The following is a 22,067-nucleotide window of genomic DNA, read 5'->3' on the forward strand; positions in this document are numbered from 1 at the left end:
GATCTCTTCCAGAAAAAATTCACTTTTCTTTGCATTGATGAGCAACCTATGACTGCGTAGCTCTTTGAACACAATGGCCAAGTGATGCCTATGCTCCTCTTCATTCTTTGAGTAGACTATCATGTCATCAAAGAATGTACCAACAAACTGCTGGTGTGGACGGAAAATTCTGTCCATCATCCTATTGAACGTAGCAGGAGCATTTGTGAGACCAAAGGGCATCACTAAAAATTCGTAAAGGCCAAACGTCGTTCTAAAAGCAGTCTTGTGCACATCCTCTGATCTAATGCGGATCTGATGGTACCCACTCTTTAGATCTATCCTGCTAAACATAGCAGCTCCTTCTAATTTGTCCATAATATCATCAATTCTAGGTATAGGGAACCTATTCTTGATGGTATTCTTGTTCAGTGCACGGTAGTCGATGCACATACGCCATGAGCCATCCTTTTTCTGCACCAACAACACTAGAGAACAGAATGGAGATGAACTGGGCTGAATCAGCCCCTTTTCTAACAGCTCCTGTACTTGGCCCATTATCTCTTTCTGCTGAGCCGCACTAACCTTGTACGGAGGCTTATTTGGTGGGCTATTGCCTGGCACCAAATCTATCGCATGGTCCTCGGGTGTCTCTGGCGGTAATTGAGACGGTAATGAATCGGAAAAACAGTCAATATACTGTTGTAAAAACATTGACCTTTCTTTATCTAGCACAGATAAATTTGATTCATCACAATCTGACACTTCACGTGCAAAAACCAAGTACGCAAAAAGATGCTTTTTCATTACAGAAGCTGATACAGTAGGAATAGACTCCCCTTTAAGCTCTACATCCAGAATGTGAGTCTTTCCCTTGCTCTGTACAGTGATCTTTTTGTTGTAGGCATCCATGATTCCCTGTACACGAAACAACCAAGGAATACCTAACAACACATCACATCCGTCCAGTGGCATGATGTAAAATTCTTCAGCATCTACATAGGACTGGATATGTAGGCGCAATTTTCCAATGATGGGTGTCACAGCCTCTGTATGGCCAGGACATGCCAAACCTGCCTCTGCTGTATACCCCATCTCTTCAGGTCTGATTCCCAACTTCGAAGCCAATTCTGGGGAAATGAAGTTGGCTTTGGCACCTGGATCAAAGAAGATAAGCACTGTTTGATCCCTGACCTTTGCCCATGCTCTGCAAAGCTCACTTGCATCTGAATTTGGCTTGTCGCCCACCATATCTGGCACTAGACCAGCCATGGGCTTCTTTCCTTTCTTGTCTTCCTTGTCATCAGAATCAGCTGGCCTTTTCTTTGTAGCACAATTGTAAGCAATGTGGCCAGGCTGCTCACAAATAAAGCATTTGTTCTCTGTCCTCAGGACCTTCTTTTGCTCTTCTGACTTGCGAGGAAAACGTCTTTTCCATTTCTTTGCTGGTCCCTTTTCTCATTTAGCCGTAGCTTTATCTTTCCCTGCGTTGGCTGACTCCTGAGTCCCTTTAGGAGCCTCATTGGGAACGTGCTTCTTGGCTGAATTTTTCTTGCCTGATCCTGCCTTGACGCCAGTGTTAAATTCACAATCTTCTCCCTTGAGCAAACCATTGCCAGTGTTTGCTACCTCGATGAGCTGCGTCAAAGTAGTGACTTTTGTCTTCGTACAGTACTTTCTCAATCCTTTAGGTAGGCCACAACAGTTTTTTTCAATCTGTTCTGTCAATGGCACAAACCTATAGGAAGTTACTGGAAGTAGAGCTTTCCAAAACTTCCTATTGTAATCATCCAGATTTCTGCAAGTGGCAGCATTGAGCTGGTGCCATTCTGTCATGACATCTGCTTCAAAGTCATCAGATAACCATGCTGCTGCAAAAATCTGCTTAAAGTAAATCCATGTGGACGGAGCTTGCCCTTGAAGCAATAAAGTTGTCCACCATTGTCCCGCATTCCCTGTCAAGAAAGTGCTGCCTTGCGGACCTTTGAAGCCTCTGTAAAGTTTCCCCCTGCATAGGCCTTGTCAAACTGCTGGAGGAATGAGAGAGCCTTCTTCCTATCATCAAACCCTATAAAGATCGTGAATGTCACACCTTTGCCACCTTCTTTGTACGGAGTTGGCCTCTCCAGCGGCGTTAAATTGTCATATGGAAGTGACTGAAACATGGGAACACTATTAGGGTTCATCTGTGTTCCTTGGCCGCTATTAACTTGACCTGGAAACGCCATATTTGGCTGCTGATTTGTAATTCCAACCATACCAAAATAATTCCAACCATACCAAAATTTGCCTGTGGCATTCCAAATTGGCCCCGAGTGCTTTGAAACCCTGGTAGCATGCCCGTGACACGATACATGGGGTTCATCGTTTGAGCACCCCCGAACACTGTTCCTGGCATGTAAAACTGATTTCCAGGTGCATGACCGGCCATGCTCTGGAATACCGATCCACCTCCAAAGTAGCCAGGGTGTACTGAAGGTGGTGGGAACACTTGTTGCATAGCCTGTAGGTTGCTTCCCTGCCCATTAGAACCAGCTATAGGCTGCTGAAAGGTGGCCGGCTGAACTGGTACAGCTTGAAAGACTAGCATCTCAGCCACCTGTTCTTGCACCTTAGGCACAGGTTGTGGAGACTGCATGTTCTCCGTCAAGTGTACAGGTGTTTCCATTGACTGTGCAGTATGAATCACCTGTGCTCGAGCCTTAACAGGCTTTTGAATATGATCCAGTGACCCAACTTGCTGAGACGGAACAGGAGGTTGTAGAAAGGCTAAAAACCTCGGGTTATGCATTACTTGTATGAACATAGCCACAGCAGTAGCCAACTGGGTCCTGAATATATCATCATCCCTCTGTGGTGGTCTTGAGGACTCACCCACTTCATGTGTCTCTTGACCCTGTGAAGAGGAAACCTCTTCAGTCACATCATCTGGTCTGTCAGCCATAATTGCAATTCCCTGTGTCTGGTCTATGATCCCCTGTGTCTTGAAGCCCAAAACTGACCAAGGCTCACTTCTATGGGAAAAAGTGATTTAATCCCATCGATGGAACCATGAAACCGGCCTGTTCAATCCAAAAAGGGCGGTAGACTTTACTTCAAACCTTGATTTAGCTTTCACTCATTATTAGTCGTCTATTATACCTGCGCTATAGTGACACAAGAGAGGGGAATGGGATACAGATGCTAGAATGCACCTGTATGAGAAGACCGACACCAGATTGGCCCCTAATTTAGGCGCCCCTTTCGGTATTTCTTTATTGTTTAAAAGAGGGAATATACGTTGTGGTTCTTTCCAAGCTGCCTCGCACAACCTTGGCTGAATTTCAACTGTTCCGGCACGATTTCGGCAGCATAACTGTACTAGGACCCTTCACAGTCAGTATTCCCACGCATTGAATGACTTTCCCGACGCATACGGGCACTTTGCAAAACCTGGTGAGAATCTGCAGCACGCTGAATTCTCTGTTTTCAGCCCTGAAAATGCGCCAGATCGCCTGTACAGCGGTCCCCTTGCGTCCCCGAACCTCCTCGGGGTATTAGGGTCCGTTTAGGGCCAAAACCCTAAACCTGCAAAAATACACAGCAGGCTGTAATTTACTGTTTCGGGCTCCGTTGCGCGTGCCGGTCGTATCCGTAGCAAGTCCTCGAGCTCCCGCACCTGTAGGGCTACTTGCTCTTTGGATCGGACGAGATTTCTCGCGTGAAACCTCTCCGAATTCACCTGTACCTGCGGGGGGATTAGCCGCTAGCTAATCCAGTACCTGTACAAGAGGCTCTTGCCTCGGCAATCGCGCATGAACCCACACAACTGTACATTGGTCAAATGAAGAGCCCACTAGAGGGGCATAACATACTGCCAGAGGGGAGAGAGAGGGCAGTGCGTAGCGTGCAGGGCATCACTCCTGGCACCGCACTGTGCATAAGAGGGAAAGCAAGCACTCCATAGCTCTTAACCTGTGACAAAACTGAAAATGAGGCTCTCCCCCTCCTAAATTCAGCGCCACCTCTTGTTGCATGAGGCAAGTGCACCAGAAGGTGCCACTTGGCACATTTATAAGCATTTTCCCGTTTCGGGGTTGCCGCCTAAAAATCTCCCAATCGGTTGCCCAGTTGACTTCACGGCAGAGTAAGAAAATGTTCCCCTTGTCATTCCGGAGGTAATGACGCCAACACATTTTCAGGTCCCAAAATAGCAGTTCCCTAAATTTCAGGAGATGCTGCCATTGTATCTGTCTAGGTCATCCGACCCTCTTTGTACACTGCGGCCACATCCAGAACTGAAATGTAGCCTCTGTAGCAAAGGATTCCACTTTGGCTAGTCAATGACCCCACTTGGCTAACCATAGTCCTTGCCCAACCTTAGTGCTCTCTTGCCCTCAGGCCTGGACTCCCTCTGGACAGTTCCACGCTAGCTATGCAATGCAGGGCAGTTAGATTTCCCGAGGGGTGTTTCCAAAAAGTGAAAGTAAATAGATAATAAGAAAGAAATCAACAAAAAGGATAGATAGTAGTCAAACACTGGTGACACCAGAACTGTACATGTTCATCTGAGTAGCCCAACTAGTGGGGTATTACCATATGTGCCAAAGGGGAGAGAGATGCACCAGAGCAAATCATCGCACTACATGAGACAGAGGAGGAGGCAAGCTTTCCATTAGAGCTGTAGACCTGCACCCACTACTCACACACACACTGTAGGTCACTTATTGAGCAAAAAACAGCCTCCAGCCTCAAATGGGCGCCTCCTCTTGCTGAGGTGTCCTGCAGGCTGCTCTCCTCCTGCCAAGTGTCCAGTTTTAATTCCCTAGTTCCCACTGACTTATAAAGTTGTAAGTGACTTTTCGAGTGGCCCAGACTTCATTTGGTGCACACAAGCTTCCATACTCATCAGAATTCAGTGCTAATTGGCCGGACCAGTTCCAGACTGACCGACTCAGACTCCCGATGTGAGAAAACCTATTCGATCAGAGCCGTTTCACACTGGCCATGCAATGTCCACTTGCACCATTGCAAGGGTCTTGAGGAAACAAGTAGAAATAAAAATAAATAAAAATATCTGGTACTTATTTACGAAAGGCAACAGGAAAAATACACCTCCTGGTGACACACCCCACCCTTGAAATACAGCAAGCGACCTCGCTTGCATGCCAATAATACATGTGAATATCTCCTGATATCACATATATTCTATGATGGGAATCCAAGATATACATGCTTCCGGAAATGTAGCGTTGGACGATTAAACAATCCCACCAACCTGGCTACAACACATATATCAAGCATAGAAGTCCTCTAGTGTACGCTCGAGCACAAACTTCTCTAGCTAAATTCTGTATGGAAAGAGTAGATACAATTGCTTAACTACTCTCTTGAGCATCATGAACCATGCTCTTACCTTGCTCCAAAAAGGGTACATCAAGTCACTGTGGGTTCCATCTAAAAGGCTTCAAGATACAATTGCAACAGCTTACGTGAATCAACCAATTCAGACTCTTCCATCCATTTGGCATCCAACAATGGATAGTTCTTGAACTTCACCAAATAGCGTCTTGCAACCTTTCCTCTAACCTTTCTTTCTTTATGTGCCAATATTTGTTCAAGAACAAGGATTTCATCCAATTCTTCCACTTCGGGTTGTTCCTCATTAAGCATATTCTCTGGCACATCACCAACAAAGGGTCTTAGAAGGCTGACATGAAAAGCATTATGTATTTTCCAGCCTTCTGGTAGCTTCAATATGTAAGCCACATCGCTGATCTTTTCTGAAATCTGAAAAGGACCATAATATCGCATACTGAGCTTAGGAAACAAACGTTCCTTGCCTTTCCTTTTCCTTAACCTGGCTTTTTCAAAGGGCAAAAGCATCCAATCACCAAGTGAAAATACAAGTTCACGACGGTGACGATCAGCAGCTTTCTTTTGCTTAGCCTGAGCCTTCTCAAGAGAAATCTTTATCTTCCTGTATGTTTCATCCATATCTTGGACATACTTGTCTGCCTCAAAAATCTTGTCCTTAGTCTGCAAAATGGGGGGGACTTTCTTTCCTCCTTCCACTATCTCAAATGGTGCCTTACCTGTTGACGTATGCACAGTGTTATTGTAAGCATATTCAACCAATGGAAGATGGTGTTCCCAAGTTGCCTTGTGCTCTAACACATAACATTTGAGCAGGTCGAGGACAGTAGAATTTGCCTCTTCTGACTGTCCATCAGTTTGCGGATGAAACGAAGAAGAGAACTTTAGCGTAGTGCCCATGTTCTCAAACAATGCCTTCCAGAAAAGACTCATCATACGTGGATCCCTATCACTGACAATTGACTGAGGCATCCCGTGATATTTAAAGATATTGCTCATGAATATCTTGACCATGTGTTCTGGCTTTATCTTCTTCCTCACAGGAATGAAATGGGCCTGCTTACTGAACCTACAAATGATAGTCCAAATCCCATCATTGCCTGTTTGCGTCCTTGGAAGATCAAAGATAAAGTCCATTGCTATGCTTTCCCATGGCATATCAGGGATCGGCAATGGTTGCAACAATCCCCATTTGCTTTTGTTTGTCAAATTTGACTTTTTGGCATACTAAGCATGATCTTACAAATGTGTCAACATATTGACGCAAAGCTGGCCAATAGAAGAATGCCTCAACCCCTTTTATTGTTGCATCAATTCCACGATGCCCAGCATAAGGTGTAGCGTGACCTTCCATCAAAATCTTTAGCCGTAACTGTTTAGTAACGCATAACTTTCCATGCATCATGAGAAAGTCATTCTTAAGCATATAGTGCTCATGATGTTGCCCATCAACAAGCTGGTCATAAATCCTTGCAAAATCTGAATCTTCAGCATATTGTGTCTTCATTTCGTCTAGTTCACAATGGTACGGAATTGACATTGTTGAAATTTGGGGCTTTCGTGACAACGCATCAGCCACCACGTTCTTTTTCCCTTGCACATGCTCAATCTGAAAATGGAACATTGACAAGATGTTTGCCCATCGCATGTGCTTCTCAGACAACTTCGTCTGTGTGAGAAAATATCGCAAGGGTTTGATGATCCGTTTGGACAACAAAATCAGCCCCTAGCAGATAGTGTTTCCAACTAGTGAGAGTATGAATTACTGCCAGCAATTCTTTCTCATAGACTTGCAAGTTCCTTTCAATCTTCAAAAGAATTCTGCTCTCATATGCGACTACTCGGCCATTCTGCATTAGAACTGCACCAAGACTATGGCCACACGCATCACACTGAACCACAAAAGGTTTCGAAAGATCTGGCAAAATGATTACCGGGTCTGAAGTCAGCTTCTCTTTCAAGTGTTCGAACGCTAAAATTTCTTTGGCTGTCCACTTGAAAGCATAGTTTTTGCATGCGGCAACCATGCGTCTCACTCGGGTGGGTATGGAAGCCCGATTCAGACCCCCCGAAGATTCCATACGTGGAATACCATACAGCACTAAAAAAGTAGTGTATATATAAATATCTCATAACAAATAGCAATTAAAATTAAAACACTAGACTCTAGAGAGCAGCCCAAAGCCACATAATGCATTAAAGCATCATAGAAAATGTAGAATCTAGCTAAATCAAGGAGTTGGGAGCCGAGAAACAGATCAAGATCTCTGATCAATAGATACATCAATGAATCATGATCATACTAGATGGCAAAATATGGAGCCTCCAAAACCAACAAGACTGTATATTGAGTACTCTAAAATTCAAATGACAAAACATAAATAGAGCCTAGAGGGTGGAGTCCAGCCGCTCGATGCTAAATAGTGAATCCAAAACATAAGTAGAGCTAAGAGGAGTCAAGACTGAGGCTAGAGCAAAATGCAATGAGCTCTAACTCTCATCAAAGGCCACCTCCTCATCATGATCCTCGTCCTCACCCTCATCATCCTCATCCCAAGCCTCATCCTCAGCAACGGAGCATGAAGTCCCAATATCACTGGGCATGCTAATCGGAAGAGATTCCATAACATCATCAGTGCTCTGTGCAATAGCCTCCTGAATCTCTTGCAACTCAAGCAAGCGCTCCTCATCCTTCTCTATGTTAAGCATCTCCAATGTCACCTCCATTCTCTCATAGCCGCGCTCTTTGATCTTGCATAAGAGCCTCAAGTTGGTGTGTATGTAGACAAGCTTCTCGGTATGAGCAGGAAGTAACCTATTTCTTCTCTTGGTGTGAATGAGAGAGAAGGTGCTCCAATTTCTCTCACATGGAGAGGCACATGTCCCTTGAGAAAGCACCTTAAGTGCAAGAGTCTGCAATGTGGGCGTGCAAGCCCCAAAAGTCTCCCACCATTTTACACCCTCTTGCATTCTCTTTGGATCCTTTGCAATAGGATGAGCAAATGACTTTCTTTCAGTGAGGAAAGTGTCCAATTCATCAATGAGGGTACCTTGCATGGTCAAATCACCCTTGGTATACCTGTCCAAAAATGTCATCCACCCATCATGAACCTCACTATCATTGAATTGCCCTCTTCCTCGCCATATAGGATGCAACAAGTATCCCACAACATGCAATGGTGTGTGCATCGTATTCCATCTATCAACGCATAGGTCCTTGATCTCTTGCATCCTTGCCGCATCAATACCTTGCATGTTTTGATTTGCTCAACCATGCGATCCGTAAGCTTATACACAAGCCCCATGGTGGCTCCTTCCCTATCAGCCAAACGAAGTATCTTCAAGATGGGAGCACAAATCTTCAAAATCAACTTGGCCTCTTGCCAAAAGGATGCATTAAACACAATGTCCGAGACCACTATGGCCTTTGCAGTACTGGATGCCTTCATTTTCACAAATTTTGCAGCAATCATAAACCTACGCACACCTTGCATACATCTCTCATCCACAAGACTAGCCAACATGATGAAGTAGTAGGCAAATCGAGTGACCGATGGCTTCAACAATTCCTTCTTGCTAAGCATTCGAAACAATGCCAAGACAGTGGACTTCCTTGTGACAAATGTGACAACCTTTGTTGCATCTTCAAGAATTTTTGCAATCCAAGGGAGCTTCCCAATATCCTCAAACAAGAGGTCCAAGCAATGGCATGCACATCTAGTGAAAAAAATGTGTTTCCATTTCTCTTCCACCATTTGCCCGGCCCCAACACAATTAGTTGCATTGTCCATGCATACCTGCACAACATTGGAGGGTCCTACCCCAATAATCACATCCTTAAGCTGCTTGAAAATAAATTCTGATGTCTTTGTCTCCCCAGATGTATCCACAGATTTCAAAAACACAGAACCATGTATGGAGCATGCAATAAAGTTAATGATAGACCTGCATCTAGTGTCAGACCATCCATCACATACAATTGTGCATCCATGTTTTCTCCATTTCTCACGCACACCCATGATCTCATGACCAATGCATTTGACCTCATCATTGAACTCTGTGGTGCGCAAAGCATTGTATGTGGGAGGCACATAAGATGGACCAACTTGTCCTTGCCTCGACCATTTCCAAAAAGAAAGGACTCCCCACTTTCCATTCAGGAATGTCCTCTGCATAAAAAAACCTGCGCAAGGCTTGATCTGCTTGCTTGCGTGCTTGCAAGCTAAGTGCACTTGTCAAGAGCCCTTGTGCAACCTTCCTCTTCTTGCTCGAGGACCCCACATTTGATTTGGAATCCGAAGTCCCAGTGGCACTTACATGAGCACTCCCTGATGCATGTGTACTCATTGAGCCTGAGGCAGAGGCATTACCTCCCAAATCATCCACCAAGGCATCTACAAATGCATTTGGGTCCTTCCCATCATTCTGTACATCTACATGCAATCTTGTGACCACCTCTTTGACGTCTTCTGGCACACTATCGCATGGGCCTACACCATAGCCAGAGAGGGACAATAAATGTGCACGAATACGGGAGGGACCGCCGTCCCAAGTATGCCCACAATACTTGCATTTACATGTAAATTGCCCTTTCTCTTGAGGCTTCAATTGTTCTACATACTGCCATTCAGGACGCTTCACTTGGCCCATCTAGATTCTACAAACTTGCAAGGTGCACACTGCAAACCTTGACAAAGTGGAGGCCTCACGAGTAACGGAGGGCGTAGGTGAAGAATCAACCGCGCGCGGGAGAGTGTGTGGGCATTGGGTAGGGCTCCAGACTCGCGGTCAAGTGGCATAATATGAAATTCTTCCGCATCCCACATAGCTCTGAATGTGCAAACGAAGCTATACCAAAATGGGAGTAACAGGCTCTAAATGACCTGGGCATGCCAAACCTGCTTTCCCTGTCATACCCATCTCCTCTGCACGAATGCCTAACTTTGATGCCAATTCTGGTGATATGAAATTTGCACGGGCTCCTGGATCAAAGAAAACCAGCACTGTCTGGTGGTCTCTAACTTTGCCCCAAGCTCTGCACAGCTCCGTGGCATTTGTGTTTGGCTGATCTCCAACCAAATCTGGAACAAGTCCTGCACTCGGCTTTGGCTTCTTCCCTTTATGGTCTGACTTGTCATCCTTATCCTGTGACTTCTTCTGTGGGCACTCATTTGCAAAGTGTCCTTCCTGTTCACAAATGTAGCATTTCTTGGCCTCCCTAAGAGCTTTCCTTTCTTGAAAAGTTTTGCTAGAAAAATGCCTTTTTTGTCTTTGTCCTCGTTCCGAAGAAGATTTAGACTGCTTCTTGGACGTATCAGCTTCTTGAGTGGAGGGCTTCTTTGTGGGAGGCTCAGAAGGCTTTGCTTCAACATTGCCCTTGGCTGAAAACTGTTTGCCCTGGGACCCTTTCTTGTGGCTATTAAATCCATCAGAATCTCCCTTCGACAGATTGTTGGCCACTCTTGCATTCTCTATCAATTGAAACATATTCATGACAGTAGTCTTTGTGCAGTAGTCCCTGATTTTCTTGGGCAATCCGCAACCACGTCAGTACGAGTATCATAAGTTTAAAGAGCCATAATAGTGACAATATAACCATACACAGCTATCCATAAGTACAAATTGCTTGAAACTCATAAACACTTTATACTTTTCCTTATGTAGATACACATATGCTTGCATCAAGAGTGATCATCAACAAAATTCACAAATAAAAATGTTTCCCAAATGATGAAATATGCATTCGGTGTATAACCGAGTGTGTGTTTGCTAGAAATGTTGGAAATAGGGTTACAAGGAAACACACATAGCTTGGAGAAGATGAAGGAAGCTTAAGGCACACAACAGAGAGTGTATTACTTAGAGTGCAATAGAAAGATAAGATAGCCCTAGAGGGATGGGTGTATATACAATGCATGGGGGGAAAAACCTCCTAGTGAGGGAAAAAACGCCCCGACAGTCCTAAGTGTGTTCACACACATTACTACCACATGAATATGGTAACAAATCCCCCTTGTGAGTGATGTGTTGAACAAGAGCTAGCACATAGAGTATAGGGAAGTGCCATGCCATGAGGACATCATCAATCCACAAAAGGGAGTAAGCCCAAAGCTTTGCAGAAAGCTTCAAACTTCTCACGAGACAATGCCTTTGTGAAAAGATCTTCAAGGTTGTCCTGTGTTGGCACATAATCCAAGTTGATCTCTCCTGTTGAGAGCCTCTCCTTGACATAGTGGTAATGCACCTCAATGTGCTTTGTGCGAGCATGAAAAAATGGGTTTCTCGCAAGTGCCAATGCACTCTGAATCTCAGTGTATATGGTGTTGGTAGTGTCCTGTTGAACACCCAAATCAACCATAAGGCATCTGAGCCATACACACTCAAATGTACCTGTGAAGACCGACCTGTACTCAACCTCACGACTAGAAGTGGTCATAGGTTTTTCTTGCTCAACCATGAGGTACATGAACTGGTGATCATGAAACAAAAACCACTCGTGGACACTCACATGTCAAAACAACCAACCCAATCTGAGTCCGAAAAAGCATGTAAATATGGCAGCAATGATCCCCCCTTGGGATAAAACAACCCAAGATGTAAAGTGCCACTCATATAGCAAAGGATCCACAATACTTGCATTTACATGTAAATTGCCCTTTCTTTTGAGGCTTCAATTGTTCTACATACTGCCATTCAGGACGCTTCACTTGGCCCATCTAGATTCTACAAACTTGCAAGGTGCACACTGCAAACCTTGACAAAGTGGAGGCCTCACGAGTAACGGAGGGCGTAGGTGAAGAATCAACCGCGCGCGGGAGAGTGTGTGGGCACTGGGTAGGGCTCCCGACTCGCGGTCAAGTGGCATAATATGAAATTCTTCCGCATCCCACATAGCTCTGAATGTGCAAACGAAGCTTTCCCAAAATGGGAGTAACAGGCTCTAAATGACCTGGGCATGCCAAACCTGCTTTCCCTGTCATACCCATCTCCTCTGCACGAATGCCTAACTTTGATGCCAATTCTGGTGATATGAAATTTGCACGGGCTCCTGGATCAAAGAAAACCAGCACTGTCTGGTGGTCTCTAACTTTGCCCCAAGCTCTGCACAGCTCCGTGGCATCTGTGTTTGGCTGGTCTCCAACCAAATCTGGAACAAGTCATGCACTTGGCTTTGGCTTCTTCTCTTTATGGTCTGACTTGTCATCCTTATCATGTGACTTCTTCTCTGGGCATTCATTTGCAAAATGTCCTTCCTGTTCACAAATATAGCATTTCTTGGCCTCCCTAAGAGCTTTCCTTTCTTCAAAAGTTTTGCCAGAAAAATGCCTTTTTTGTCCTTGTCCTCGTCCCGAAGAAGTCTTAGACTGCTTCTTGGACGTATCACCTTGTTCAGTGGAGGGCTTCTTTGTGGGAGGCTCAGAAGGCTTTGCTGCAACATTGCCCTTGGCTGAAAACTGTTTGCCCTGGGACCCTTTCTTGTGGCTATTAAATCCATCGGAATCTCCCTTCGACAGATTGCTAGCCACTCTTGCATTCTCTATCAACTGAAACATATTCACGACAGTAGTCTTTGTGCAATAGTCCCTGATTTTCTTGGGCACTCCGCAACAGTACTTCTCAATTTGTTCTGACAATGGCACAAACCTGTAAGAGGTGACTGGCAAAAGTGCGGCCCAAAACTGTTTATTGTACTCTTCCAAATTCGCACATTGTTTAGCATTCAACTCGTGCCATTCTATCATCACATCCACTTCAAAAGTGTTAGTCAGCCATGCAAGCACAAAATGCTGTTTGAATTGGACCCACGTTGTTGGGGCTTGACCTTGGTTCAACAATGCGGTCCACCATTGAAGTGCATTCCCTTTCAAGAAAGTGGCAGCCTTGCGTATCTTTGAAGATTCCGTGAAGTTTCCTCCGGCATAAGCTGCATCGAACTGCTGTATGAAGGTCAAAGCCTTCAATTGATCCTCAGTTCCTCTGAAAGTTTCAAACTTCACTCCCTGCCCACCTTCCTTGTAATCCTTAGGCTGACTCAAAGGAGCCACATTATCATAAACAGGAGCCTGTAACAGTGGTGCTCCATGATTGTTCATTCGAGCACTCGTATCAACTGTTTTTCCTGTAGTATCTGCATTTTGTACGTATGGCTACGAAAAACCAGCCATACCAAATTGTGTTCCAGGCACTCGAAATTGGCCATAGGCACCCTGAAAACCTGGTTGGACACCCATGTTCGCGTACATAGGGTTACCCATGCCTGTTTACATTGTCCCGAACACATTCCCTGGCATATAACCTTCGGAAGGTCCAACCATAGCTTGAAACACTGAACCACCTCCAAAATAACCAGGATAAGTAATAGGTAATGGCAGGGTTTGACGCATAGCGTGTTCATTACTCCCTTGACCATTCACAAACGGTTCCTGTCCAGCTAAAGCAAGTTGCTTTGGATCATTGGACACCGCTAGTTGCTCAACCACATGGGCTTTCCCTAGAGCATCGTGAGTCCTCTGCGCATTGGAAATCTCCTTTTCCTGCAACGGCTCAGTCATGCCCTAAGTAGGAGGCTGAAAACCCTGTGTCGGAGCTTGTAGGAACTCCTGCATCCTTGGGTTGTTAGCCAACTGTTGAAACATGTCCATGCAGCAACGCAGTTGAGTTCTAAACAACCTGTCCTCTTCTTGAAGAGTTGAAGAAATTTTCTCTGTGCCATGTGAGGAAGATCCTTCTTCAGGTACTTGGTCTCTCTTCTCTGCCATAACGACAAGCTCTGTGTTGCTTTCACCCACAACAATCCACGCTGCACTTTTTGAAGAAAAAGTGACTATCCCGTCGATGGAACCATATAACCGGCCTATACAACATAGAGGGCGGTACTATTTCAATTACCTATTAACTTTACACAGAGCACTGAGAAGGGAAGAGAACACAGTTGCGTCCAGCGACTAGAATGTCACTGCGCACACGAGACCGACACCCTGTAGGCCCCAAGGATTGGCGCCCCTTTCGGTATTTCTTTATTCAAATTAAGGTAGACGATCCGACCACTTAGCACAAGCTTTCACAAAGCTGCCCATACCTGGCGAGGGCTGAAAACGCAGGTTTTGGACCTGATTTTGACAACATAACGGCGCAAAAACCCCTGTAGGTCGAAAGCACCTGTCTAGGACGGATTCCCTCGCTATCTGGAAGCTTTCTGGTAGCTGTCACAGAAATTCAGCAGGCTGTTCTTCCTTGTTTTTCACTGCCGGGTGCCCAAAATCCTGTACACACATCCCTAGGCTCTCACGAGGCTCCCCCGGGGTTCCCTTGTAGTTTAGGTGCGAAACCCTAAACCTGCAAAAAAACACAGCAGGCTGTAATTCCCTGTTTCGGATCGTTTTTAGCAAAGCGAACACGCCTACGCGTATCCCAAGGGCTCCCGCACACAATGGGACACTTCCCCTATGAATTGGACAAGTTTTCACGCGAGAAAACTCTCCGAACTCGCAATCTTTCGTGATGGAACTGTGCATACCTGTGGGGGATTAGCAATTAGCTAATCCGGTTCCTGCTCAGAAGGCTCTTACCTTGGCAAACGCGCATAAACCCCCAGAACTGTACATGTTCATCTGAGTAGCCCAACTAGTGGGGTATTACCATATGTGCCAAAGGGGAGAGAGAGATGCACGAGAGCAAATCATCGCGCTACATGAGACAGAGGAGAAGGCAAGCTTTCCATTAAAGCTGTAGACCTGCACCCTCTACTCACACACACACTGTAGGTCACTTATTGAGGAAAAAACAGCCCCCAGCCTCAAATGGGCGCCTCCTCTTGCTGAGGTGTGCTGCAGGCTGCTCTCCTCCTGCCAAGTGTCCAGTTTTAATTCCCTAGTTCCCACTGACTTATAAAGTTGTAAGTGACTTTCCGAGTGGCCCAGACTTCATTTGGTGCACACAGGCTTCCATACTCATCAGAATTCAGTGCTAATTGGCCCGACCAGTCCCAGACTGACCGACTCAGACTCCCGATGTGAGAAACCTATTTGGCCAGAGCCGTTTCACACTGGCGATGCAATGTCCACTTGCACCTTTTCAAGGGTTCCGGGGAAAACAAGTAGAAATATAAAAAAATAAAAATATCTAGTACTTATTTACGAAAGGCAACAGAAAAAATACACCTCCTGATGACAGACACTCTTCGAACCCTTGAGTTTGTACAGTAGTTTGATGTCGCCTTCTCGGGAGTTGGTTCACGGAACACTCCAAGGTGCGAAGGGCGGCATCATACTTGAAAGAAATTGCACAGACATGGTGGTCTACTTTGTTGTTACACAGAGAAACACCTGTGGCGTGGGTAAAATTCAAGAGAATTTTCACGTCAACTTGGATATCAGACGAATATGAAAGAGATGTCATTACAACTTGGCATCCTTTAAGAATGATTAAGAAAGATACATTGGATGACTAATGCCAGAGGTTTTGGGATACTTATTTGCCAGTGTCTTCGTTTCGGAAGATTACTTTAAGCGACCAGATTGAGCGGTTTTGTAGTCGTTTGCCAAAAAGAGATTCGAGAGTAGAAGTCTGACTCAATTCAAAGACTTATTAGATATGCTCAGCAAGGATTTGGGATGCATGCCGGCTCGTTGACTTATCCAATGGATGGAACAGTATCCACCCCATCAGGGCAAGAGTCTTCCAATAAAGAGAATGAATCGAGGGAATCGGATGACAAAACATCACAGGATTTCAGAACAGTACGAGAATCAGATGGTAGTGCATCCGACGGCTCCGACGAACTAAGGGAACCTGATGCAAGATCATTAGAGGATTCCCGAGAAGAAAGAGGCAAATTATGACCCAGTGAAAGAGCTTCTAGAGAAGGGTCTCACATTTGGCCCACTACATCACCTTATTGTTCGCAAGTGCTGTAGGTCTTAAAGAAAGATAGATCTTGGAGAATGTGCATTGACTATAGAGCTCTCAACAAAATCACCATCAAGAGCAGATTCCCTATTCTGAGGATCGATGATATACTAGACAGACTTCACGGTTCTACTTGCTTTAGCAGAATTGATCTAAAGAGTGGTTATCATCATAACCAAATTGCTCTTGGGGAAGTCTATAAGACAACATCTAGAACGTCACTTGGCTTGTACGAGTATTTGGTAATGCCTTTCAATCTCATGAACAATCCAGCAATGTTTAACAGGATGATGGACAGGATTTTCAGAGAGTCTAGGTCATTTGTGGGCACCTTTTCGGCGATATCATCGTCTTCTTCAAGAGTGAGGCAGAGCACATATAGCATCTGATACAGGTTTCCCAGGTTCTCAGGCAACATCGGTTGGTGGTGTATGGGAAGAAGAGAGAGTTTTTCTTACCCAAGGTCCGCTTTTTAAGACACGACGTCTCTGCGGAGGGTATCAGAATGGACCTGGCCAAGATGGAGACCATCAGAGATTTGCCAATTTGAAGAATGTCCGAAGCTTTTTGGGTTTTTGCTCTTACTATCGACGGTTCATTCGGAGATTTGTGGGGATTGCTTCTCCTCTACACGCTTTGACACAGAAAGGGGTTCCTTTCGCATAGGGGACCATCTAAGATTGCAATCTTCAAGACTCTCAAGGAGAAGTTGACGACTGGCTCAATATTGACTTTGCTAGTCTTGCAAAGGCCATTTGAGGCACATTGGGGTTGCAATCTGAGCTTATGAGAGCCAAATGTTTTCCAGACCAAAACGAGTTGCACAGATTTATGAGACGGAGCTTTTGGCAGTCATTCATGCTTATACTCAGTGGCGACACTTTCTACTTGGAGTCGATTTGGAATTTGTATCTGAGACCCTTGACAAAAATATGATTGATCACTGGTTGATGTCTTTGTAGAAGTGCTAGATTGGTCAAGTCCTATGCATGAGTACATAGAGTCAGAGTCTACTGAAGAAAGTATCCATCGTTGGGCTGTTTTTGCAAGCGTAATCGAGGGCGATTACATTTCTTTCAAGAGGGGGGAATGTCACAAAGTGATGATGTGGCATGACCCACTGGAAGAGAATGGCCGAGTGGACAAGAGAAACTGAACCTAAACGAACTTCAAGGCACGGGCCATGGGGCCTAAAACCCTAAATACCAAAAGCTTGGCTTCTGTGAGTGATTTCCGAAAATTGCGCTAGCATGCTGAGGTGACAGGGTGTACTGAATCGTTGACGTGACACTGTACAGATTGTTGTAAATTGCACTACTTGTGCTAACCTAGCAGGTTGTACGGATTACCACATTTTGCGCAGCTGGCTGCTTGCCGTTTTTTGAGGAGCTTTTGAGAGCAGATACTTTTGAGGTTTAGTGCTTTTGAACTGATTGCTTTTGGGGCTATACTTTTGGACATCCCTTGTAAAGTTTATATGAGCCCTTGGAGCCTCACTCTGCAGAGCATCTGGACACAAAGTCTGAGAGCAGAGGACCCTCGGAAGTTGTACCTTGTTGTGATCAATAAATAAAGAAACACCGAAAGCGGCGCAAGTCTTTGGGGCCAATGCTTCAGGACGGACTTCGCCGTGCCGTCTCTCTCTCTCTCTCTCTCTCTCTCTCTCTCTCTCTCTCTCTCTCTCTCTCTCTCTCTCTCTCTCTCTCTCTCTCTCAAACTGTTGACGTGTCAAGTCACTGAAGAGCGGAGTCAACCTTCAGATCCCGACCGAGGGGCCTAAACCCTAAGTGAAGAAGCAGAAGCAGCATAAGAAGTTTTACCAACTTGCAAAGTCTTGCCGAGAGGCCTATTCTTTAAGACAAGTCCCTGCCAACTTACAGGACCCCGTCCGATGGGGTCCAAGAGACCCAAAGTTATTAAAATAAAGCAAGACCCGCACACGCACACAAAGGCTGATTTGCGAGTTGCTTGATGACGTGGCAGCTGCTGTATGGATTTCCAGATTTTACGTTGGTTGCTCATGTGGCAGATTGTACGGATTTCCGCGTTTTACGTTAGCTGCTGACATGGCAGAGCTGTACGGATTTTTGCTTTTGCGCTGGCAGTTTTTGGGCATCTACTTTTGAGGCCAGTTGCTTTTGAGTTTAAAGGCTTTTCATGTAACTCTTTTTCATGGCCAAGGGCCTTTAAATATGTGCAAAGGGGTCAGCCTTTGGCACTCTTCTGGGTGAAGGTGCAGAGTGTTAGTACCGGCATTGTACCGAGTTCAAGTAATATAAAGAAATACCGAAAGGGGAGCCAACGTTTGGGGCCAGTACTCTTTGGGGTGGAATTTCGTCACTGTGTTGCGTGTGCTCTCTCTCTTTCAGTTCAGTTGTTATTGAAGTGCTAAAAGTCTGTTCAGTGTGTTCTTTTCTATTGGCACGTGGTGCCTCTCTCTCTCTAAGTTCAGTGATTTTGAAGTTTTTGTCCGTGTGTTGCTATTGATTTCTCGCTTGGAGTGTCCAAGCCTGTTACAGATGGATCCGACGAGGGACTAACACTTTCCCTCAAAAGATCTGTTGATAATGTTTTTATAACAAAACGTATGAAATGGAGGACACGAGCTTTCTGAAAACAAGGTGAACTGACAAGAACTTAAGTTTTAACTTGTGCCATCTCAGTCCCAGCATGGATAAAATTCAGCTGAAAAGAGTTGGCAAAAAGGGTACATATGAAATAACTCAAAACTAGCCCAAGGAATGTGCCCCACTTGCAACCCTTAAAAAGGACCATCACACATCCATGCTCAGCTCATAGAAACAAGAGAAACAATGCAATTGATTTAGACAGTGGCTGCTTCAGAAGATAAGCCATGCCCTTACAGCCTGAGGCACATCTTCTTAAAAACGACAGAAGTTCTATGAAGCCTTATTGGAAGAACGTGGTAAACTTGTCTCCTTCCTTTGGTTAAGACTCAAAAGCTAACTATAACCAACAAATTTAGAGCTGACCCAAGGCTAATTTCTTTATAAAAAGCAATCTATAATATGATAGGCATGAGTGGAAAATGAAAAGGCATACCATGATTGCCTCAATTTCGTACTCAGTAACTGGAGTCCGACGGGGTTGGATGGAAGCACTTCCACCAAAGCTCTGATGTTTAGGAGATGCAGGAACACTTGAAATTTTCTGAGAAGAAGCCTTGCTTGGTGCATTTATCTCTACAGTCTGCTTCACCTGAACCTTGCCTGAATTCCCTGCACAAAAGCATCAATCAAATGTTACTACCGACCCTAGGCTAAGTCATATCCACCACGCAGTTAATCTGCCCATAAAATTCATAGAATTGAGCCCTATCTTACAAACTTTGCTAAGTGTCAACCTAGCTGTCGCATGCTCTCATTACTTGAACCCGAAATGTTCACTAAAAGTCAAAAATTAGAACAATGAATCGACATCATGATGTAGAATCTGTAAGATCTGAGCAGGCATACGTCAGAAAGTAAGCAGCTTTATTAGTTTAGCAAGCCACAAAAAACCCTCATTTATTATAAAGTCGGTTTCAAATTCTTTTCCTATAAGATTGGAAACATTATTCAGAGGAGCAAGTTGCAACTTAGCCTTCTACCCAAAAAAAAAAAAAAAAATCAGCCAATTGACAGATCCTTGAAAATGTAACTTTCATATGGCATGTCACCAAGAAAGAGTAAAAGAGACTGAATTTATTATGAAAATCAATCTACTCAAAGACATATATAAAGAGGGAGAAACAGAAATAGAAATACTGTGTTAACGTCTGCAAAAGGCCTATGAGACAAACCGTATACAATGATGTCCATGTCCATGTAGTATCATGCATGAACTAAAAAGAAAAGAAAAACTGGTAGATGGCAGCACTGGACCAAACTGCACAATGGGGCATATACAACTCTTGTGTCCTCAGCTGAAGCTGTGAATTTAGGGGCTCCCAAAATGCATCCCAACCCTAGCATGCTTAGATATGCAATGCGCCCTCTATGAAAGAAAACTAATCTTATCCCGAGGATATGCAAGCAAGGATAAAATACATGGGAAAGGGTGAGATGGTTGCTCTAAGTAGAGATGAGAAAGGGGTCTGGCAACGCGACGCCGCTCCTCTCTCTGTGCTGTGTATCTGATACAGCTCTTTGCTACCTCTAGGAAAGTCTAATGTCAATGCCGTGGACCATGCAAGTGTAGTCTCCATCAAGCTTAGGCCTCCAGTACTCTCAAGATTGAAGGTCTCGCTCTCGATGGTCGTGGCTCCGACAGATCAAATTTCCTCACTCTTCTCTCTCTCGTCGCTGCTGGGGGTGCCCCTCCATGCTAGCTATAAGACTGTCCTGATGCCTGTGCATCTCTAGCAGGAAGAGGCCTAGGCATCGCTGATCCTCCAATCTCATGATGCAGCGCAGATGATGTCATCTCATGGTTTCTTTGTGCATGTGAGTGGAAAGAAAAAGGTAAGCTTCGATGGTTTTTCCTGATTTTTGTTTTGATTGCATGCTCTGTGTATGTAAGTATGCAATAGAAATGAATGATGCACACAGTGGTCAATTGATTATCTTTGCACATTTGAAGTTAGGCTGAGTGGAAGCTTTGTCAGAGTTAGGATTATCTTTGCAAAATTTGGCAGAGTTTAATAGCAAGTGACAGCCAGACACAAGCAAGTGAAGTAAATGAACAGCCAGGCTGCGGGCTGTGTAACCGGCTTGGACACCCAAGCAAGAAATCAATAGCAACACACCAAAAGAAACTGCAACAAAACTAGAGCTGAAGAGAGAGAGAGAGAGAGTCGACATGAAGCGGCGAACTTCTGCTTCCAAATGCACCGTGTCACAAACTGGTGACATGGCAGTGCTCCCGGATACACACACACAGCCCCTGCTGACGTGGCAGCAGCAGCCGGAAAACGCGCCGCAAATCCCGCTGACAGGCTGACGTGGAAGGCAGTGCGGACCTCTGCAATTTGCGCTGGGCTGATGACATGGCAGTCCGTACGATCTTCGCAAATCACGCTGGCTGATTTTTGGCAGCTTTTGGGCATAATGCTTTTGAGTTTAATAAGCTTTTGAGTTTATATTTTTGGGGCTCTGCTTTTGGGCAACCCTTGTGACAATAAATAGGTCTTTTGGACCTCATTACTCAGAGCATTTGGACGCAGAGTCTATGTGTGAGTTCCCAGGGACTCGCTTGTACTTTGCACACAGATTAATATAAAAAGAAATACCGAAAAGGGCGCCAATCTTTGGCGCCAATACCTCTAGGCACGGAACTACGCCGGGCCGTGTCGTCTTTTGGGAACTGTTTTAAAGTGAATCTCTGTTGTGTCGCAGTCGAATCTAGACTCGGGGTGTCCAAGTTTGTTACAGTGGTATCAGAGCGCGGCCAATTACTTTTCTACCGGGAAATCCGATTCTTTTCTCGCGACACTTATGGATTCCAACAAGCGTCAGTGGACTTCGTCTGCATCTGCTAATGCGGGAGGAGATCACGAAGAAGATTTTGATGATTTAACAGAGGAAGAGTACCGGCCACCTCAGCCTACTCAGTACGAACTTCAAGAGATGAAACGTCGACTGCAAGTTGACGAGTGCACAAAGCTAATGATTAAATTTGCGAAGGATCCTCGTTTGCAAAATTTTTGTCTCAACAATCCATCGCAGAATTGCGCACCCAGTGGCAGAAAGCCACAAAACCACCCATCAAACTGGCAATCAAGAAACCTCCTTCTCCGAGGATGTTTACAAACAAAAATACAAGAAGTGGTTCAGACATAGATAAGTCGGCTTTTGGACGCGAACAATCACTCCAAAAAGCAAGTG

The 22,067-nt window shown here is 44.9% G+C and overlaps 1 protein-coding gene across 1 annotated transcript in view; it reads right to left on the reverse strand.

Annotated features, from left to right (window-relative positions):
* The window catches only part of LOC147439120 (uncharacterized), a 101,267-nt gene that overhangs the window by 20,357 nt on the left and 58,843 nt on the right, over positions 1-22,067 (reverse strand). Inside the window, exon 2 of the mRNA XM_086485022.1 lies at positions 19,306-19,481. Within this exon, the coding sequence (XP_086341148.1) occupies positions 19,306-19,481 (176 nt within the window). The remainder of the gene's footprint in view (positions 1-19,305; positions 19,482-22,067) is intronic.

Source organism: Adiantum capillus-veneris, chromosome 16, assembly GCF_014529385.1.
Source record: "Adiantum capillus-veneris isolate H3 chromosome 16, ASM1452938v2, whole genome shotgun sequence".
NCBI lineage: Eukaryota > Viridiplantae > Streptophyta > Polypodiopsida > Polypodiales > Pteridaceae > Adiantum > Adiantum capillus-veneris.